This window comes from Poecilia reticulata, linkage group LG16 (genome assembly GCF_000633615.1).
Source record: "Poecilia reticulata strain Guanapo linkage group LG16, Guppy_female_1.0+MT, whole genome shotgun sequence".
NCBI classification, from domain to species: domain Eukaryota; kingdom Metazoa; phylum Chordata; class Actinopteri; order Cyprinodontiformes; family Poeciliidae; genus Poecilia; species Poecilia reticulata.
The window spans coordinates 12,904,856-12,920,535 of NC_024346.1; the positions used below are offsets into that span (position 1 = coordinate 12,904,856).

A 15,680-nucleotide genomic window follows, 5' to 3' on the forward strand; every position below is an offset into this window, starting at 1 on the left:
TCCATCCATCCATCCATCCATCCATCCATCCATCCATCCATCCATCCATCCATCCATCCATCCATCCATCCATCCATCCATCCATCCATCCATCCGTTTAAAAAAACGCTGTTTATATTGTGTCAAATGCAGCCTCTCTCTCTGAAATCAGTATTTTTCATGTTTTTGGAAACTAAAAAGAAAAGTTAATTTCATCCAGACATTTTCTAAATCGATAGAACTGGAAACTGCCCAGAATAAAAACATCTGAGCCTCCAGGCGGGATCAAACAGGAAGGAACCAACACGGTGGTGCAGCATGTAATTGAGTATTTGTGCTTTTCCCCTCTCCAGGTGGTGTCGGGTAATGAGAACACCTATGAAATTGTGCTGAAGGACCTCGGCCCCCCGATTGTTGCCCGTATGGTCCGGTTTTACCCCCTGGCCGACAGAGTGATGAGTGTCTGCCTTCGGGTGGAGCTCTACGGTTGTGTGTGGAATGGTAAGTATGTGGTGACAGAAACACACAAACTCTTTGCTTTCCTTATCATCTGGTGTGTATTTGAGGCACGCCAGCTCGATCTTGATAAGTTTGATTATGTTGAAGGTGACTGAGTTTTCCTTCTTCTTAAATTTAATTTAATATCAGATGGTAATGATTACTAGTACGTGTTTGTGCAGCCTCTGAGGGGTTCACCCAGAGAAAAGAAGCCACAGCCTGATGAATGATGTTGGTTTTTGTGAAGCACAACGCTGAGTATTTATGACTGGTTCATCTCCTTTCCTGCCCCCATCCACCTCCCAGAGACAGAGCGGGGCGCTCTGTAAATCACAGTCGTCAGTGAGACCCGGTTCCTGCTCCGTGCCTTCAGGGAGAGCGTCACTCTAAAAAAAAAAAAAAGATCCTCTGCGGTCTCAGGGGTGCAGCAACTCGGTTCAACTTCAGGCCACAGATTATGCAGAATCTAATGAATGTCAGGCTTTATTTCCACACATTATGTAATCACAAATCAGTATACAGAGGTGACTGCTCTTTCTAGTGTTTGCTTAACATTCAGAAAGAAGCTGCCCGACTCTCAGTCATTCATGTGCCTGAAGAGCATGCTGCAGTGTAAATACCCTGTGAAGTGTTGTTTATTGTGGATAGCAGAGGTTAGCCGCTGTTGCTCTCACTGACCAGCCTGATTAGCAGCTGTTTGTTACAGCAGGGAGGTTTTATGGGTTAATGCGTGCCAGGGATGAACAGGTCCAACAACATGACCTCCTCATTCTGCTCACTGCTTGGAAAGCGACTGCCTGGACAAGGTCAAAAACACACAGATGAGGCATAACATTATGACCACTGACAGGTCATAACACCAATCATCTTTTTCTTGCACCGCCTGTGAGTAGGGACTCAAAGTTAGAATAAATTGATAGAAAAATCAATTACTAACGATTACTTGGATGTAATTTGTTTTATTTAACCTCTCAAATACATTAAAAGATGAAAATACACGGGTTGATTCTGTTTTAAATAAAATTTTATTGCCTAAAATGCAATGTCAGAGCATGTGATATGTTTTTCAACCCTACGCTAATCTCTGATAGCAACCGCTTGACATTTGCACATTGATATATGTCAGTGGTTCTTAACCTTTTTTGATGCACCGAACCCCCCCCCCCCCCTCCCCCGCTGGCTGCATCTGACCACTACATCAGCCAAATCAGACTAGAAATGATCAACTTTAGCCAAACTGCTGGCAAAGCATTACAACCAAATAGACTAAATGTAACTCAAAGAGTAAATGTACCTCTGAATGGTAAATTAACACATTTCCATCCATCACACTGGCGCTGTGGTACTAAATTCGACATTCACCAAATCAAAACGATAAGATTTGAGTAGCAAAATATTTGGAAACATAACAGAAAGTTATGAGACAATGTTTTCTTTCTATAACTTCCTGAATAACCTGTAATTGTGTTTTCCCAGATGGGTTGTACGCTTACACGGCTCCAGTGGGACACGTCATGAACTTGCCCAGCATACCGGTCTATCTAAACGACTCCACCTATGACGGCAGCACAGAACAAGGGTACAATATTCAGCTGCATCTCTGTTTCCATTTTTACGCATGACAAGACGATAACTCTTCCCTGTTGTCTCCCACTAATTAAACTTTTAAGAAAATATTCACATGTAGCCCAAATGTTGTTAAAATAAACCTAAAAATAAAAGGCATCTGGTGCTTGTCACATCTGCTCAAACTAAAAGGTGTTTGGTTTTTTTGTCCGCCTAATCAGCAGAGAATAGCATTATTTTTCTTAGTCGCTCAGGGATTTGAGGCGTGTTTCCAGACCATAATGTTTGGCAGTGGGCAATGAGGGGTAAACCAGGAATTTAGGGTGGGTTGAGTTGTCCACACTTTTATAGGCTGTGCAGTTAATGGAGCTGAAATGTTTTGCTAACGGGTGAGCAGGCACTTTTGATGTAATCCAGACGTTTTCCTAGCAGATTCAGGCACATCTGTGGGTAGAGGGGGTCTTATTGTTGACCCTGTCGTGTTGCTTTAAGCCTGCTGGGATGTATTTCTGCTATTGATGTGTATTTTTGCATGTGCATCTGTAAGTTTTTCCTCTTAATTTGCTCCCACTGCTGCTACTTGAGTCTGTTATTTCTGTGAAAATGATGCGTTAATGACACTGCGTCTATTTAGGATGCAGTTCGGAGGCCTTGGCCAGCTTTGTGACGGCGTCCTGGGAGGAGATGACTTCATAGAAACGAAGGAGCTGCGGGTGTGGCCGGGGTACGATTACCTTGGATGGAGCAGAGAAGCCCTCGGGCAAGGCAGTGTGGACATCGAGTTTCATTTTGAGAAACCCAGACGCTTCAACAATATGCAGGTGAGGACAGACGCGTTGTTTTGGGATGATGGTGCATGAATGAATTAGCAATAGGGGAGTTTATCAAACAGACAAATGTGCAAAAGCTTTTAGTAAGGAAAGCAAAATAGTTCTGGCTTTCGATTTGCTGTTGGCATGTTTGGTATATTGTAGTTGCAAAAGACTGCTTGCATAACAGCTATATATCAAGTAATGTGCATTAATTCTGTGCATGCAGACAATTTATTTGGCCAGTTATTCTAAAATCTAAAGTAGTTTTTCTTAAAGGAGACATATTATGTAGAATTCACATTTTGCACGCTTTCATTTGGGTCTCTGCTGCTTCTGTTAATAATTTAGAAAAAATAACACCCAGCTATATTTTGTCAATAAGTTGATATTTTTTGGTGTCTGGAAAATGAGCCTCTCAATTGTTAAGTCACAATGCGTCGTTACCTAGCAACCCCAGCCAAGCCCAGCCCGTCTCCTAGCAACCCAAGTAGAGTTCCGGCACGTTTGGTCGGCATGTTTGGTCATATCTACGTAGGTCATATTTAAACTAGGTATGGACGCGTACCGCAGTGGGACATAATGAAGGAAAGGAAAGTGAAAACTGAGGGAAATGTGAGTTGAATGCAACTCTCAATATCCAGGAATAATGTCGCAATTTGACGTTCTTTTCACATCTTTAGTGCACAAAACTTGCCCTTAAATTTGAGCATCTCAGCATGTTGACATCAGACAAACCATGTGAGAACCTGTTTTGTATTATATTGCCATTTACATAAAAACCCTTTTATTTACCACTTCACAATTTAAGAAGAACATTTGATTTGGATCTAAATGAATGATTCATAATTTCTAAAACCCAAATCAAAATTTGCTTTGAATTTAACAAATGAAGGAATTGCAGGAATTTCCTCATTTGTGCATTGAAACACATATTCTTTACCTGCATCTGATTTGTATTAAACTCAAAAAAGTGCGTCAAAGTTTGTTGGAACGTTATGGACCAAAAATTGTGGGAGTTCTTAGTTTTAGTGAATTTAAAACATGGATGGAGGGAAGAAGTCTGACTTCTTTTAGTAAACAATTTTATTTTCAAGGATCTCTTATTCATTAAAAAACTTGATTTGATGCAGGATGACCTTTAGAAGGCTTGTTCTCCTTCTTCTGATGAGGCTTGTTATAAATGACCTTGGTGGTGATGTGGCAGCCATGCTTATGGACAGACTCAGAGTTGTTTTCCCTCTTTTTCAAACCAGATTTTAAACTCATGCATTGCTAGTTATGTCTCCTAATGATTTTTAGCACAAGTTTGACATAAAAATGCTAAAATTCATAATTACTCCGCTCAGTCAGAAACAGCCAATCAGAACTAGCAGTAATCAGCTAGCCGCCATGCTATCAGGAAGTTTTCATTCAGTAACTCTGGATTGTTTATTGTAATGGAACCTGTATTTGCCTTTGAATGTTAAGTTTTATACTTGAATTTTTTGGCAATGTTGAGAGGTTTTATGTTGGCTCTTTGCATTATTTAGCCTCTTCAGAGCCTTCATATGTTATCAGTCTGTTAAAGATAGTATTATCTTTAACAGACAGATTGTGCAAATAACAGTACAATTTGCACAATGCCTGTTTTTTTCTTGGAAAAAGTTATTAAAAACAAATTTTTGTCTAAATTAAGGTGAATTCATGGTTCCTTTTTCCACATCATGTAACCGGTAGTGCTTTTGATTAAAAAAATAATAATTATGTGATCGGTATCGGTGATCAGCCCTCATGGGTGATCGGAATCGGTATCGGCAGGAAAAAACCTGATCGGCACATCTCTAACCGACTGCTAAAGCAGGTAGGAAACATTTACAAAGCAAGTATGAATTGATGCAAAAATATCTATTTCATACCTGGAAAAAGTCCCAAAAAAGGCAAAAATATAAATATATATAGATCTGATGGGCTTTTGTTTTAATTTCTGGACGACGTGATGTTTGGTTATCGTTTTTTTTTTTTTTTTTTTTTACCTGCCTGTTATATCCAGAAACTCCAGATTTGGACATTCAACTTTTTTAATGTAGCTTTTTTGGATTATATTCTGATTTGTTATTAAATCATAGTTTGTTGTCTTTGTTATTTTATTTAAAGGCATTAAAAGCTTGAAGAAAATTGTCCAAGAACCAATCCAAGCCTTCATTCTGTGTTTTTCCCATATGTGACATAATAGGGCCTGCTTTATTAAAATGCACAGGCAGCATTGTGACTGGTAATAAATTATTTCATGGTATCCCTACGTCTAAAAGTGTAAATATTTCTTGGCTTTGTCCTAATTCTTCTGGTTGCTGATGAAATTCCTTTGACATTCCCATATTCCAGCCTCATTGTTTCGGCTTTGTTAATCTGCCACCAGCTTCATCTTGGCTGGAATCGCTCTGCGGCCATGTAATTAGTTTGGATGCGCCATAGTTTGTGTCGTGACGGTTCATCTGTGCTCGTCTCTCTAGGAGCCACTGAGTTGCATCAGAGTCTGTTTGTGCGTCTGTGTGGCTTTTGGGGTTAGTTTTTGGAGCAACCATGGAGATAATGATATGAAGCAACCCAGTTTGAGTTATAACTGTGTTGTTGTATTGGACGAGGGTTGGAATGTCGGTTTGGGTGAAACAAACTCTTCGTGTACATATTGAAAAGTGAATTTACAGCCAGTAATCGCGCAGAAAAATCCAATTATTTTCAGTGTTCTCAGCAGATTTATGCTTCAAGTGTTCGGTATTGTCCTACTTTACCTCAGTTACCATTTAAAATATCTCCCAGCAGTGTTCCTATTGTTTTTCCAAGACTTATCCGGCTTTTCCTGCCCTTTCCCTGGTGGTTTTCCCACACTAACCTCCGCTGACATACACTGTTATGCTTGCCTGACTGAGCGGATATGTCAGGCGCACAGGTCAGATAAATAAAGAGTGGGAACCTGAACCCATTTCTTGGTTGACTTGTCTCTGCAGGACAGAGTTCCCTAACCTGTGGCTAATCACCTTCCCAAACGGGAAATCTGCTCTTTACCCTTTGACAGTCGTGGCACTCTTGGATCTGCTTTTTGTCGAGCTCCAGATCCTTTGGGGAATATTTCGGTGCGTTTAAAAAATTTTTTTCTTTTTTTGTCAGGGCTCTTAAGACTGAGAAGAAAGATCAGAGAGAATCCTTAATGAACGCTGGGTTTACGATGAATATAGTTAAGCATAATGAATGCAGAGCTGTTCCCTAAAAGAGAAGAACTCCTTTTGCAGGTCATTGGAGCTATATTCCCTAATGGGGTAGTGAGTTACTTGTTACTCTCGTACAGCCATGACTCGCTGCACACACCAAATGTTGTTCCTGCTTACACATCATCTGAGCATCTGGTGCAGCTGGACGTCTTGCATCTTGTGTGTGTGAGCATTAACATGTGGATTAGATTAGCGTGACTGCTCCTGCACTGTGTGAGGTTAACAGCCAACCTGTCAAAGCAACCTCTGCACCAACTCCTCTATCTCCAAAGGAAAATAAAAATCCACCTTTTTCCTTCTTGATTTTCCGTCTGATCTTGAGTTTCGACCTCTCACTTACTCCTTTTACCAACGACATCCCTTTTATCATTCCCTTAGCTCCCTCCTCATCCTCATATACTAGATCAGATTTACTTGTGAACAGGGGAAATCTGTTTCTGTCTTCCTCAGAGATTCACCAATCAGTTTTGTGTCACATTTCATATCTAGTGTTTTTGTAGTTTTGTAATTCCTGCTAATATAGATTCCAAGTGATTTCTGTTTCTATTCAACACCTAAAAAGTTAGAAAATATGAGAATAGCATGGAGAAAGCTGATTAAAAACTATAATAAACAATTATTTTAATATGAAACCGTCTTATTATGGTTTTAAAACTGAATAATTGATTTCCATGCCACTTCAATCAGCATAGTTAGAGCAGCTACTATAATGGAGTATGTAGATCTCGATTTTTAAATGTAAAATTTCCAAAAAAGCTGCAAACAGAGTTTGAAAATCCACAGATTTATCTACTTTGCTATGCTCTGCTCTCTCTCCAGGATTGTTTTTATGATTCTTTTCCCCCAATCAACATTACTCATTTTGTGGTGCTACTTTAGAAATAATTACATGGAATTTTGCAATATTTTTCCCTCATTAAACTTCTTCCAGAATTTACACATAGAAGGAAAAATATGAAAAAAAAAACAAGCTGACAGATTAAACACACATATATTTTCCTTCAAATAAATTCAACAGCTCTATTTTTGCTACTTGCCACATCGATAACTTGACATCAATTAAGGCTGAGGTTGCTGTGCAGTGGAAGGAAGAAATACTGCCACCTGCAGGTGGGAGTTAGCGGTCACGTAAACCATTTTTGTGGAAAATTTTCAATAAACTTACAGTTACGCATTAGCGCAAAAAAAAAAAAAATATGTGGGTATCTGTTAATTTTACATGCCAACGTGTGTTCTCGAAAAACTGAATAGAATCTAATTGGCCTTCATGTTTTCTGTTGACAGGTTCGTTCTCTCTGTCTGAATGAGCAGCCAACATTTTTCAATATGTACTTTTTATTTTGTCAGCAAATATAACCTTTCCATGTTGCACCAGATTATCCAGAGTATCAAAGGAACATTTATTTAATCAGTATCTTGTGTTTTGATACCAGAAAAAAAAGACTTTATACTGGCACTGCATATTTTAGTTGAATTTTACAGTCCCAGATTTGTAAATTACCAAAAAGGTCAAGTGGTTTCCAGATTTTACTGACCAACTCTGACCTCAAAATCCAACATGGAAGGATTCTGTGCATTTAAAATCTATTTATAGCTGCATTGAACCACAAATGAAACCCTTGTACTTATGGCAACTGGAATCTCATTAAATATCACTAATAATAGAGGTAATTTAATAAAGGTAGCACATACTACCAAATATCCTCCAGTACAAATATTGGAGCTTACGTTTCATTTGTATTATCATGGTGATTATGTTCAAGCTGATGAGAATCACTCACCAAGAAACTACAACTACATCCTGTAGTAAACGGGAATCTGAATGTTTTCTTTGCGGCTCCAGTTCTGGACCTGCAGACCAGAACTTATTCTCCCGTCTCATAAACTGAGCTCTGTAAACGTCGCGGTTTGTGATATTAACTATCATGTTGTGTTTACATTGCATCTGAGTTGTGGGCTGGTCATGTTTACCTGCCACTTCATACATTTACCAACATTTGGCCAGATCAGTTTTCCATAAGCAGACGCCAGCAGATTTTCAATGAGAGATTTCCTCCTGTGCTCAGTAGCCTCTGTTTCAACATGAATGTTGTTTGCTTTTAGCTTGTTAACAACTTAGGCCACATTTTGAGAACTCTGCAATGTAGAAAATGCAGTTTAAAAAAAAAAAAAGCTTCTTGCACCTTTTTTCTCCTCAGACGTTATCAAGTTTTCACACCTGATAATCCGGTAGACTCGGTTCAATTGGAGACCAAAACTGGAACATTTGTTTCATTTTCAGCTGCTGCCGTTCGCTTTCACACTGCTGTGCCAAATGAACCAAACTAATTGAATGACCTGTTGGCTCCCCTTGCTTGTTTTGGTTGCTTTTACCCAGAATGCCCTGTGCTGTAGTCCGCTCCCTGCTTTTGGAGCGCTGCCTGGTTGGTGTTCACATAATCATTCGAACTGCGCCAGAGTTCACTTTAATCAAACCGAGACCGAGGTTTTTAGGTGAACACTAGAAACTGACTTTGATAGAACGTTCATCATTCCTCAAACAAATCGGATCTTCCAGACAAACAAACTATATTTGGATTAAAGTGGACTGGAGGGAATTGGCCCTAAACCACCTGGTAATTGCTGAAAGGAGACGGCTACTTTGGTTCGTTTCTATTCAGCAACAGCGTCTACACTGGAGAGGACTGTTTGTTTTGGGGATGGTGTGTTTGTTTACCGATCAAAAAGATTGGATTTTTGAGTATCTGACCGGTCACCATTCAATTTAGCAAAATAAATAATAATGTCAGACTTTGGTCACCAGCCGAGTTTTTTTTTCAGTGACCACCTAGTCTTCGTTGATGGTTTTTTCCCTTTACTGCTTTTGTTATTTTGTTCATCTGCAGTCCTGCTCTGTACTTTTCATGCCAAAGCAATTACAGTTTAACAGAATGAAAATGTGTCATTAATTTAGGGTCTTAATTTAATCTTTTCCAGCCTCTCTACTCATTATGAATAACAAACATCCCAGAGTTTGCTGTGTGTTCGAGCTAATTCACATGCATAGTTAGAGTTTTGATTGCATCTCTTTCCCTCTTGATCTTTATCTTTTGCGTATTTTTCTCTTGGACTCACTCGTGTTGCTCTCCTAGGTTCACAGCAACAACCGGCACACGCAGGGCGTGCGAGTCTTCAGCAAAGTAGAGTGTCTTTTCAAGCCTGGCCTCCTCCAGCCCTGGTCGTCTCCGGCGCTCACCCTGCCGGTTCCCCTCGAAGATCTGAAGGACCCCTCTTCACGACCCATCTCCCTCCCGCTTGGCGGCCGGCCGGCTCAGATCCTCCGCTGCAAATTTTACTTTGCAGACCGCTGGTTGCTCATCAGTGAGATATCCTTCCTGTCTGGTAGGAAAACAAACTCGAGCAGCTTTGTTTCACATATTTCAGATGAGTGGCTCCCTGCTCGTTCAGAGCCATTTTGTTCCTGTACAGAATCTGCACTGATGTCATAGATACCCTGGCTTCTGCATCTTATGTATTCCCATAAACCATGTTGTTGTTTTTTATGGTTTTTGGTCTTGAAGATGCTCTTCAAAGTAAAAAAAAATTAATTAGTGGGTTTTGTTTTACTAATGGAAGTCAACCAGTGTTTAAAGAGAGATTATGTTGACCTTTCAAAATAAAACCCGTTTATGCATTTCAATATAAAAAGTGTTTTCAAATGATTGTCCTGTAAAGGAAATCATCAACACTTTATAGGTTGAATTGCTTTAACATTACTGACTATTCTAAGCTAGTTACAGTAGCAGGACATTATTAGATAAACACATATGGTTATCTTACTGTACATCTCAGTTAAACTTTACAAAAAAAAACGTAAAAAGTCTTAAAAAATAAGTTTTATTGCTTCATTGGTTTGACTATTGCAGCTTCCACGTTACGTACTATAACCAATTAAGTGAAACCAGTGAGTCTTTCAAAATAAAACTCTTGTATTCTCTTCAAAGTAGAAGTTTCAAATAGGTTATCTTATTGCACAGCTATAAGATGATTCAGCTGGCCTTTCAAAATAAAGCTTACAAATGTCTTTTTAAATAAAGTAATTCATTTTACGGCAAAATATATAAAGTTTTGTCCTACATTCATGAGTGGGATCAAACCCCAAAGCTGTACATGTTGGATCTAAAACAGCAGTAATGAAATTATTTATCAGGCACCATTTTGCTACCTTGATTTGTAATTCCTGGTGTTAAAATGTTAGATGTTTGTCAACACATCCTGGTTTCATTTGGATTTATTATAGAAAATGTTTCAAACGATATATTCAGCTTTTGAAATGTATCTTTTGAAAGATACAAACGATACAAGGATACATTATATACAATGTATCTTTTGTATACATTACATACATACAATGTATCTTTTGTATACAAAAGGTACATTGCATACAACATATATTTTGTATAAATTGTATACAAAGTTTTGTATACAAAGATACATTGTATACAAATGTATATTTGTATACTAAAGTCTCAGATGCAGACCAGCACTGCATCTGAGACTGAAGGTACACCACTGCATCTTAAGTCTCAGATGCAGTGCTGCAAATATCCAGCAGGTTCATGATCAACAAAGTAAAAGAGGCTTAAAATTCATTATTACATAAACTATATTTTAAATACCAAGCTCAGTAGTGCAGACTGGAGGGTTTAATAACATTTGCATGAGAAGCAGCAAGGAATAAAACTGAGCATCTTCGTTTAATGAAGCCAGTTATTTTGATAAAAGTTCCTCTGCCGATGACTTTTATTCTGCCAGTGTCAGCATTTACATGCAAGGACTTTATGGTAGTATTTATATCAAAATGCAATTTACCCACAGCCTTTCTAGTGCGGTTGTCTCTTCATAGAGCTACAACAAACGTGCAACAATTAATCTTTACACACCTCTTTATCATGCTGCAGCTTCAGTTCTGGGAAAAATTTGTTCTTCCTACATTGACCTCCTTGTCTTTGTTTGTTTTGAACCCAAAGTATCTGAAGTGTAAGATTTATTACTCTCTGACCAGAAGTCAGATGAACCCATCTACACTACAGCTGAGATAACGGCGGCTAATTAAACTGTCCGTTGTGTCAGCTCTGATGTGATAACAGCAAAGTCAGGTACCTGAACTATTTGACCCAACAATGTCGAGTTTGTTGACTTGAATCATGCAGATAATAAATTAGATTTTGAAGAAACGTTGCGCCTGTCCAACTGTGTGAATGTCAGAATAATGGATCAGTAAAGCATGTCTGCTGTATTAACTCCAGAAAGAAGAAATTCAGCTCCAGTAACTTTAACCCGAGTCAAAAACCTTCATAAGTAAATTACAAAAATCTAATCACTAAGGAAGATGATGGTTCCTATAAACCAAATGTGTCAAACTCGAGGCCCAGGGGCCAAATATGGCCCACTGCATCGTTTTTTTCGGCCTTCTAGAGTCTAGATGCCAAATCAATCAGACCCTCTAGTTTATATGTGATTGCTGAAATTCACACACATTTGTGAGCTTATTGTCAACTCCCACCTACAGGTGGCGGTATTTATTATGTCCTTTACTCTGCTGCCTGAATTCAGGTTATAGTTCATGATCGATATAGTTTCTTGAATCTAAAACACCCAGACACACATTGTTGTTACAGTCAATCAACACCTCAACTGCAAATAAAACTAAAAATAAAATAATTAATGTATTTATCTTATACGTTCAGCTTATACGACACAGCATGTAGCAACATGTCATATTTACTGTCATATATAAAAGATTCCTTTGAAATTCCCTTCAAATATTTCTAATCAGCACCACAACAGTCATTTTGATTGCAAAAAATCACAAAAACAATCACAAAATCCTGGAGGCACTGAATAATGTGGAAACATTTTCAATATTATTTAACTTTAAGAAGAACTAATTGAATGCAAAAACTGCTATTTATTAATATTTTAACAGTTTAACAGATCATTAACAGAACATTCATGATCTTGATGTGAGTTTGATTTTGATGTGAGTTTGTGAGGTTTCTATAAACCTTGAATGCTCCATTCAGGATTTCAATGAATCAGAGTGAAATAATCCATCCTCTGTTATCTGCTCTCTATCTCCTCTCCCTCTGTTGGCTACAACCCTGATGCTAAATAGTAGAGAGTTGGTGAGCAACACAATCCATCATTCTTGTCGAAAAGCATCGCGTTACCTCCTGATCCTAAACATTATTTCTCAATCATTGTTTCTGCTCTGATGAAATACTGTCAAATGTTGCCGAGATCATATATGTCAAGTTTCTATTGACGTTTAAGGTGAGTAGAAATACTAAACTAGAAGTCTGTATGTGTGTAACCTGGAGACTGCAGACCCGGGGTAAGAACCCGGGGCTATTGTGGTTCTTTAGGTGATTAATTCAAAGCTGGTAAAAAAATCTGGCCCAGCTGCTCAAATGCAGAGGCATTTTTTTAATTTAACAAAGAGGGAGACTTTTTGCTGATGCAAGATGCAGACAAATCAAACACTTTTGATAATTAAAAATATTTTCAGCTTTTATTAATCTGATTGTTTTTCTTTCATCTGTAATATCCTATCATATAGAAGGATCAGAAACATCCAATAACTGTAACTTGGAAGCAGAATCTGGTGCAAACAGGCATTAAACTGACTCAACGCAGCAGGAATCAGCTCATGTCTTTCTACTCAATTTACAGAATTGGTGTCTTTCTTCTTATAAAGGCAATAAAAAGCTACAAAGTAAATACATGTATGCTGCCCTACTTAATTTTATTAAAATGTTTAGTTTTTCATTTGAGATTTTTTTCAATCATTTTGCACAATCATCTGCTTTTATTTTAAGAATAAGCTTCTGTGGTTCTTTAAACTCAGGTGCAATTTGATCATTTTTGCTGTTGTGGCTAAGTGTTTTCACCATGAATCAGAGATTTCTAAAAGGCTCCTACCATTTCAAAACCCAATTTTTCTCCATGATATAAATATAAACTCGGCCTAAAAGAATAAATCTGAGCATCTCCTGTTGTGGTCACCTGCTAAAAGCCTCTCGTTTTCTCTCGCAGCCCGGATGAGCTGCAGACACATCTCAGTATGTTGTGTAAAAATAGTTTTCTTTAAAACACCTTCTTACATGTTTGTAAGAAGTTAACTTTAAGTTTTCCCTCAGTAACAAGTTGTTCACTCCCTTGTAGGAAAACCAGGCCTATTTTGTCTGTAACTCACTTTTTTCCCCCTTTGTTTTCTCCATATTTTGCGAATCCAGAACCATTCGGAGAGGATGAGACGGACGCTGATTCATTTCTTCAAAATCATCCAAAGTCTCCGAACCCTAGTCCGACTTCTCTGGGGAACGTCACCACCTCTGTTCCCACATCGAGTCACGGCTCGTTCAGCACCAGCTCCAAGCCTTCTGGTAGGTTTGGGTCAAGTTTCTGATCCTCACTTGACAACATCCTGCCTTTTGTCTATCCTTCTCTTCCTTTCTACTTTACTTCTTTCATCTCTTTCCTCTCTTGTCCCTGGTTTCTGTCCCCATCGCTTTATCTTCTCCTGTGGCGACTGCACTTATGAGTTTGACAAAACTATGAAATGTATTTTATTCTGACCTCAGGTTATTTGCAGACACTTATCTTCTATATTTTATGGTGATTTTGGAAACACCGAAGAGAAAGGTTAAATGATTACCATCACAAGAAAGCTTTTACACTGTCAGCATGGTTGTTAAAGGGGACATATTATGAAGAATTTACATTTTGCACTTTTTTTGAGAGGGAGGAAGACGTGTAGCAAAGCTCAACAGGCTGGGACTCCAACCTGTGATCGTCACGTCAAGACCTGAGGCCTCCTTATGGGTCGAGCGCTTTATCCGAGTGCCACTGCTGTGCCCACATTTTGCATATTTTTATACTTCCATTTGGGTCTCAATTGCTTCTAGAATCAGAACAAGCGCTTAAAAAAACTCCGTCCACTCATATTTTGGCAATAAGTTAATGATTTTTAGTGTCTGGAAAATGAGTCGCTTCAAAAACCTTCGGAATGTCACGTCACAAATCAGCAGACTCTGCCCCTCACCTAGCAACGCCAGCCTGTTACCTAGCATCCCAAGTGAAGTTCCAGCACATTTGGTCAGCTGGTTTTACCGCTCCATTCATTGTACAATGGCTGCTGAAAAAGACAAGTGTTGGTTGGTGACTTACCATGCAGAAACCACTTGCTGCTGCCTCCTTGTTGGTTGTGCAGGACGCTCTACTTCTGCTTTTCAAAGATGTATGGTGGTATTATTGTGCAGCTGTTTGCAGCCAGTTTAACGTATGAGTGTAAATGTTGAGTTGGGGGTGTGGCCAGTAGCAGCTTATTTGGATTTTAAGTTACAAGATGCCCTAAAACTGCTCATTCTGAAAGGAGCTCACATAAGCTTCTAGAGTGGAATCTCATTATCTAAGAATGATTTAGTGTAAAAAATATGTAATGAACGTGCTTTGTATAGGCCATAGTCCTATCCTGACCTGGTCAAGGAAGCACAGTACTCCACCTTTAAGAGATTTTTGCTGAGACAGATAAAAATCCCCCTCATCCCTCTTCTTTGAGCCTTCATCATCTCTCCTCTCACACTTTCCTCCCTTGTTCATCCCTCGCTCCTCCAGAACCCCCCACCGCCACCACCCTCATGATGGACACCACTGCTAACTGGACGCTGTCAGGTGAGAGAGTGCACCAAAGGAGATTCTCTTTTTTTATTTTCTTAAAAAAGAGACGGAGAAGGGGGTCAGCTCCATTTGCGTTGGCTCTCCTCTGGTAGCTTAAAAAAAACCCTGTCCGCTGTGCTAAGTAGACAGTTTGCTGTACAATAATGGAGCAGGGATTAGAGGGACAGGATTTAGCACTGGGCTCTGTCCCCAGAGTTGGAAGATAAAACAGCTCGAGGAAACAACTCTTAACGCAGCCATAGTAAATTATATTTGCATCCAATAACATCTTGGCTTCCTGTGGTCTCACAAACTGCATGTTTTGTTGGCGAGCTGGCTCTGTTCTACACAGCTAAACAATAACAGGCTTTAAAAAAAATGAAAAGAGCTGGAAATGGTTTTCTGTGTCGTGTTTGCTGCTTTGTACTTTTTACTGGATGTGGTTGGATGGCTTTGTCTGGGTTTATTTATTACCCGCATGGTGTTCAAGTGACAGAGAGAGAGAGATGCAGGAACACTCTTATGTTTTGACAGACTAATGTTTAAAACACTCGCTGGTAAATCTGGATTTATAAATGTACGTAGGCATGTGCATGGGTTGCTATGTTCTTGTCTACACTTGGGTTCAAAAAACGTTGGATACATCCTGTGCTGTAAATACAGATTATTTCTGTTTTTGTCTTTTTGTGCCACCGTTAAATGTTTCATACCATCAAATTGATTTAAATATCAAGTCTAGTTTATTTATTGCACTTTTTTAGCAGCAAGGCAGTTCAAAGCGCTTTGCACCACAAAAACACAACACAGTAGCGAATTATGAAATGGGCAATAAACATTACATTCATGTCAGATGTACATCAAACGTATTTATCAATGTTCC

At 38.9% G+C, this 15,680-nt stretch overlaps 1 protein-coding gene across 5 annotated transcripts in view; it reads left to right on the top strand.

Moving 5' to 3' along the window:
* Positions 1 to 15,680, top strand: part of ddr1 (discoidin domain receptor tyrosine kinase 1) — a 91,221-nt gene that overhangs the window by 57,661 nt on the left and 17,880 nt on the right. For 4 of the 5 annotated variants that reach the window (XM_008431352.2, XM_008431354.2, XM_008431357.2 and 1 more), the window contains exons 6-11: positions 333 to 480; positions 1,954 to 2,056; positions 2,678 to 2,864; positions 9,232 to 9,481; positions 13,378 to 13,527; positions 14,759 to 14,815. In XM_008431352.2, the coding sequence (XP_008429574.1) occupies positions 333 to 480; positions 1,954 to 2,056; positions 2,678 to 2,864; positions 9,232 to 9,481; positions 13,378 to 13,527; positions 14,759 to 14,815 (895 nt within the window). The remainder of the gene's footprint in view (positions 1 to 332; positions 481 to 1,953; positions 2,057 to 2,677; positions 2,865 to 9,231; positions 9,482 to 13,377; positions 13,528 to 14,758; positions 14,816 to 15,680) is intronic. The other variant, XM_008431356.2, reaches the window with a different exon arrangement.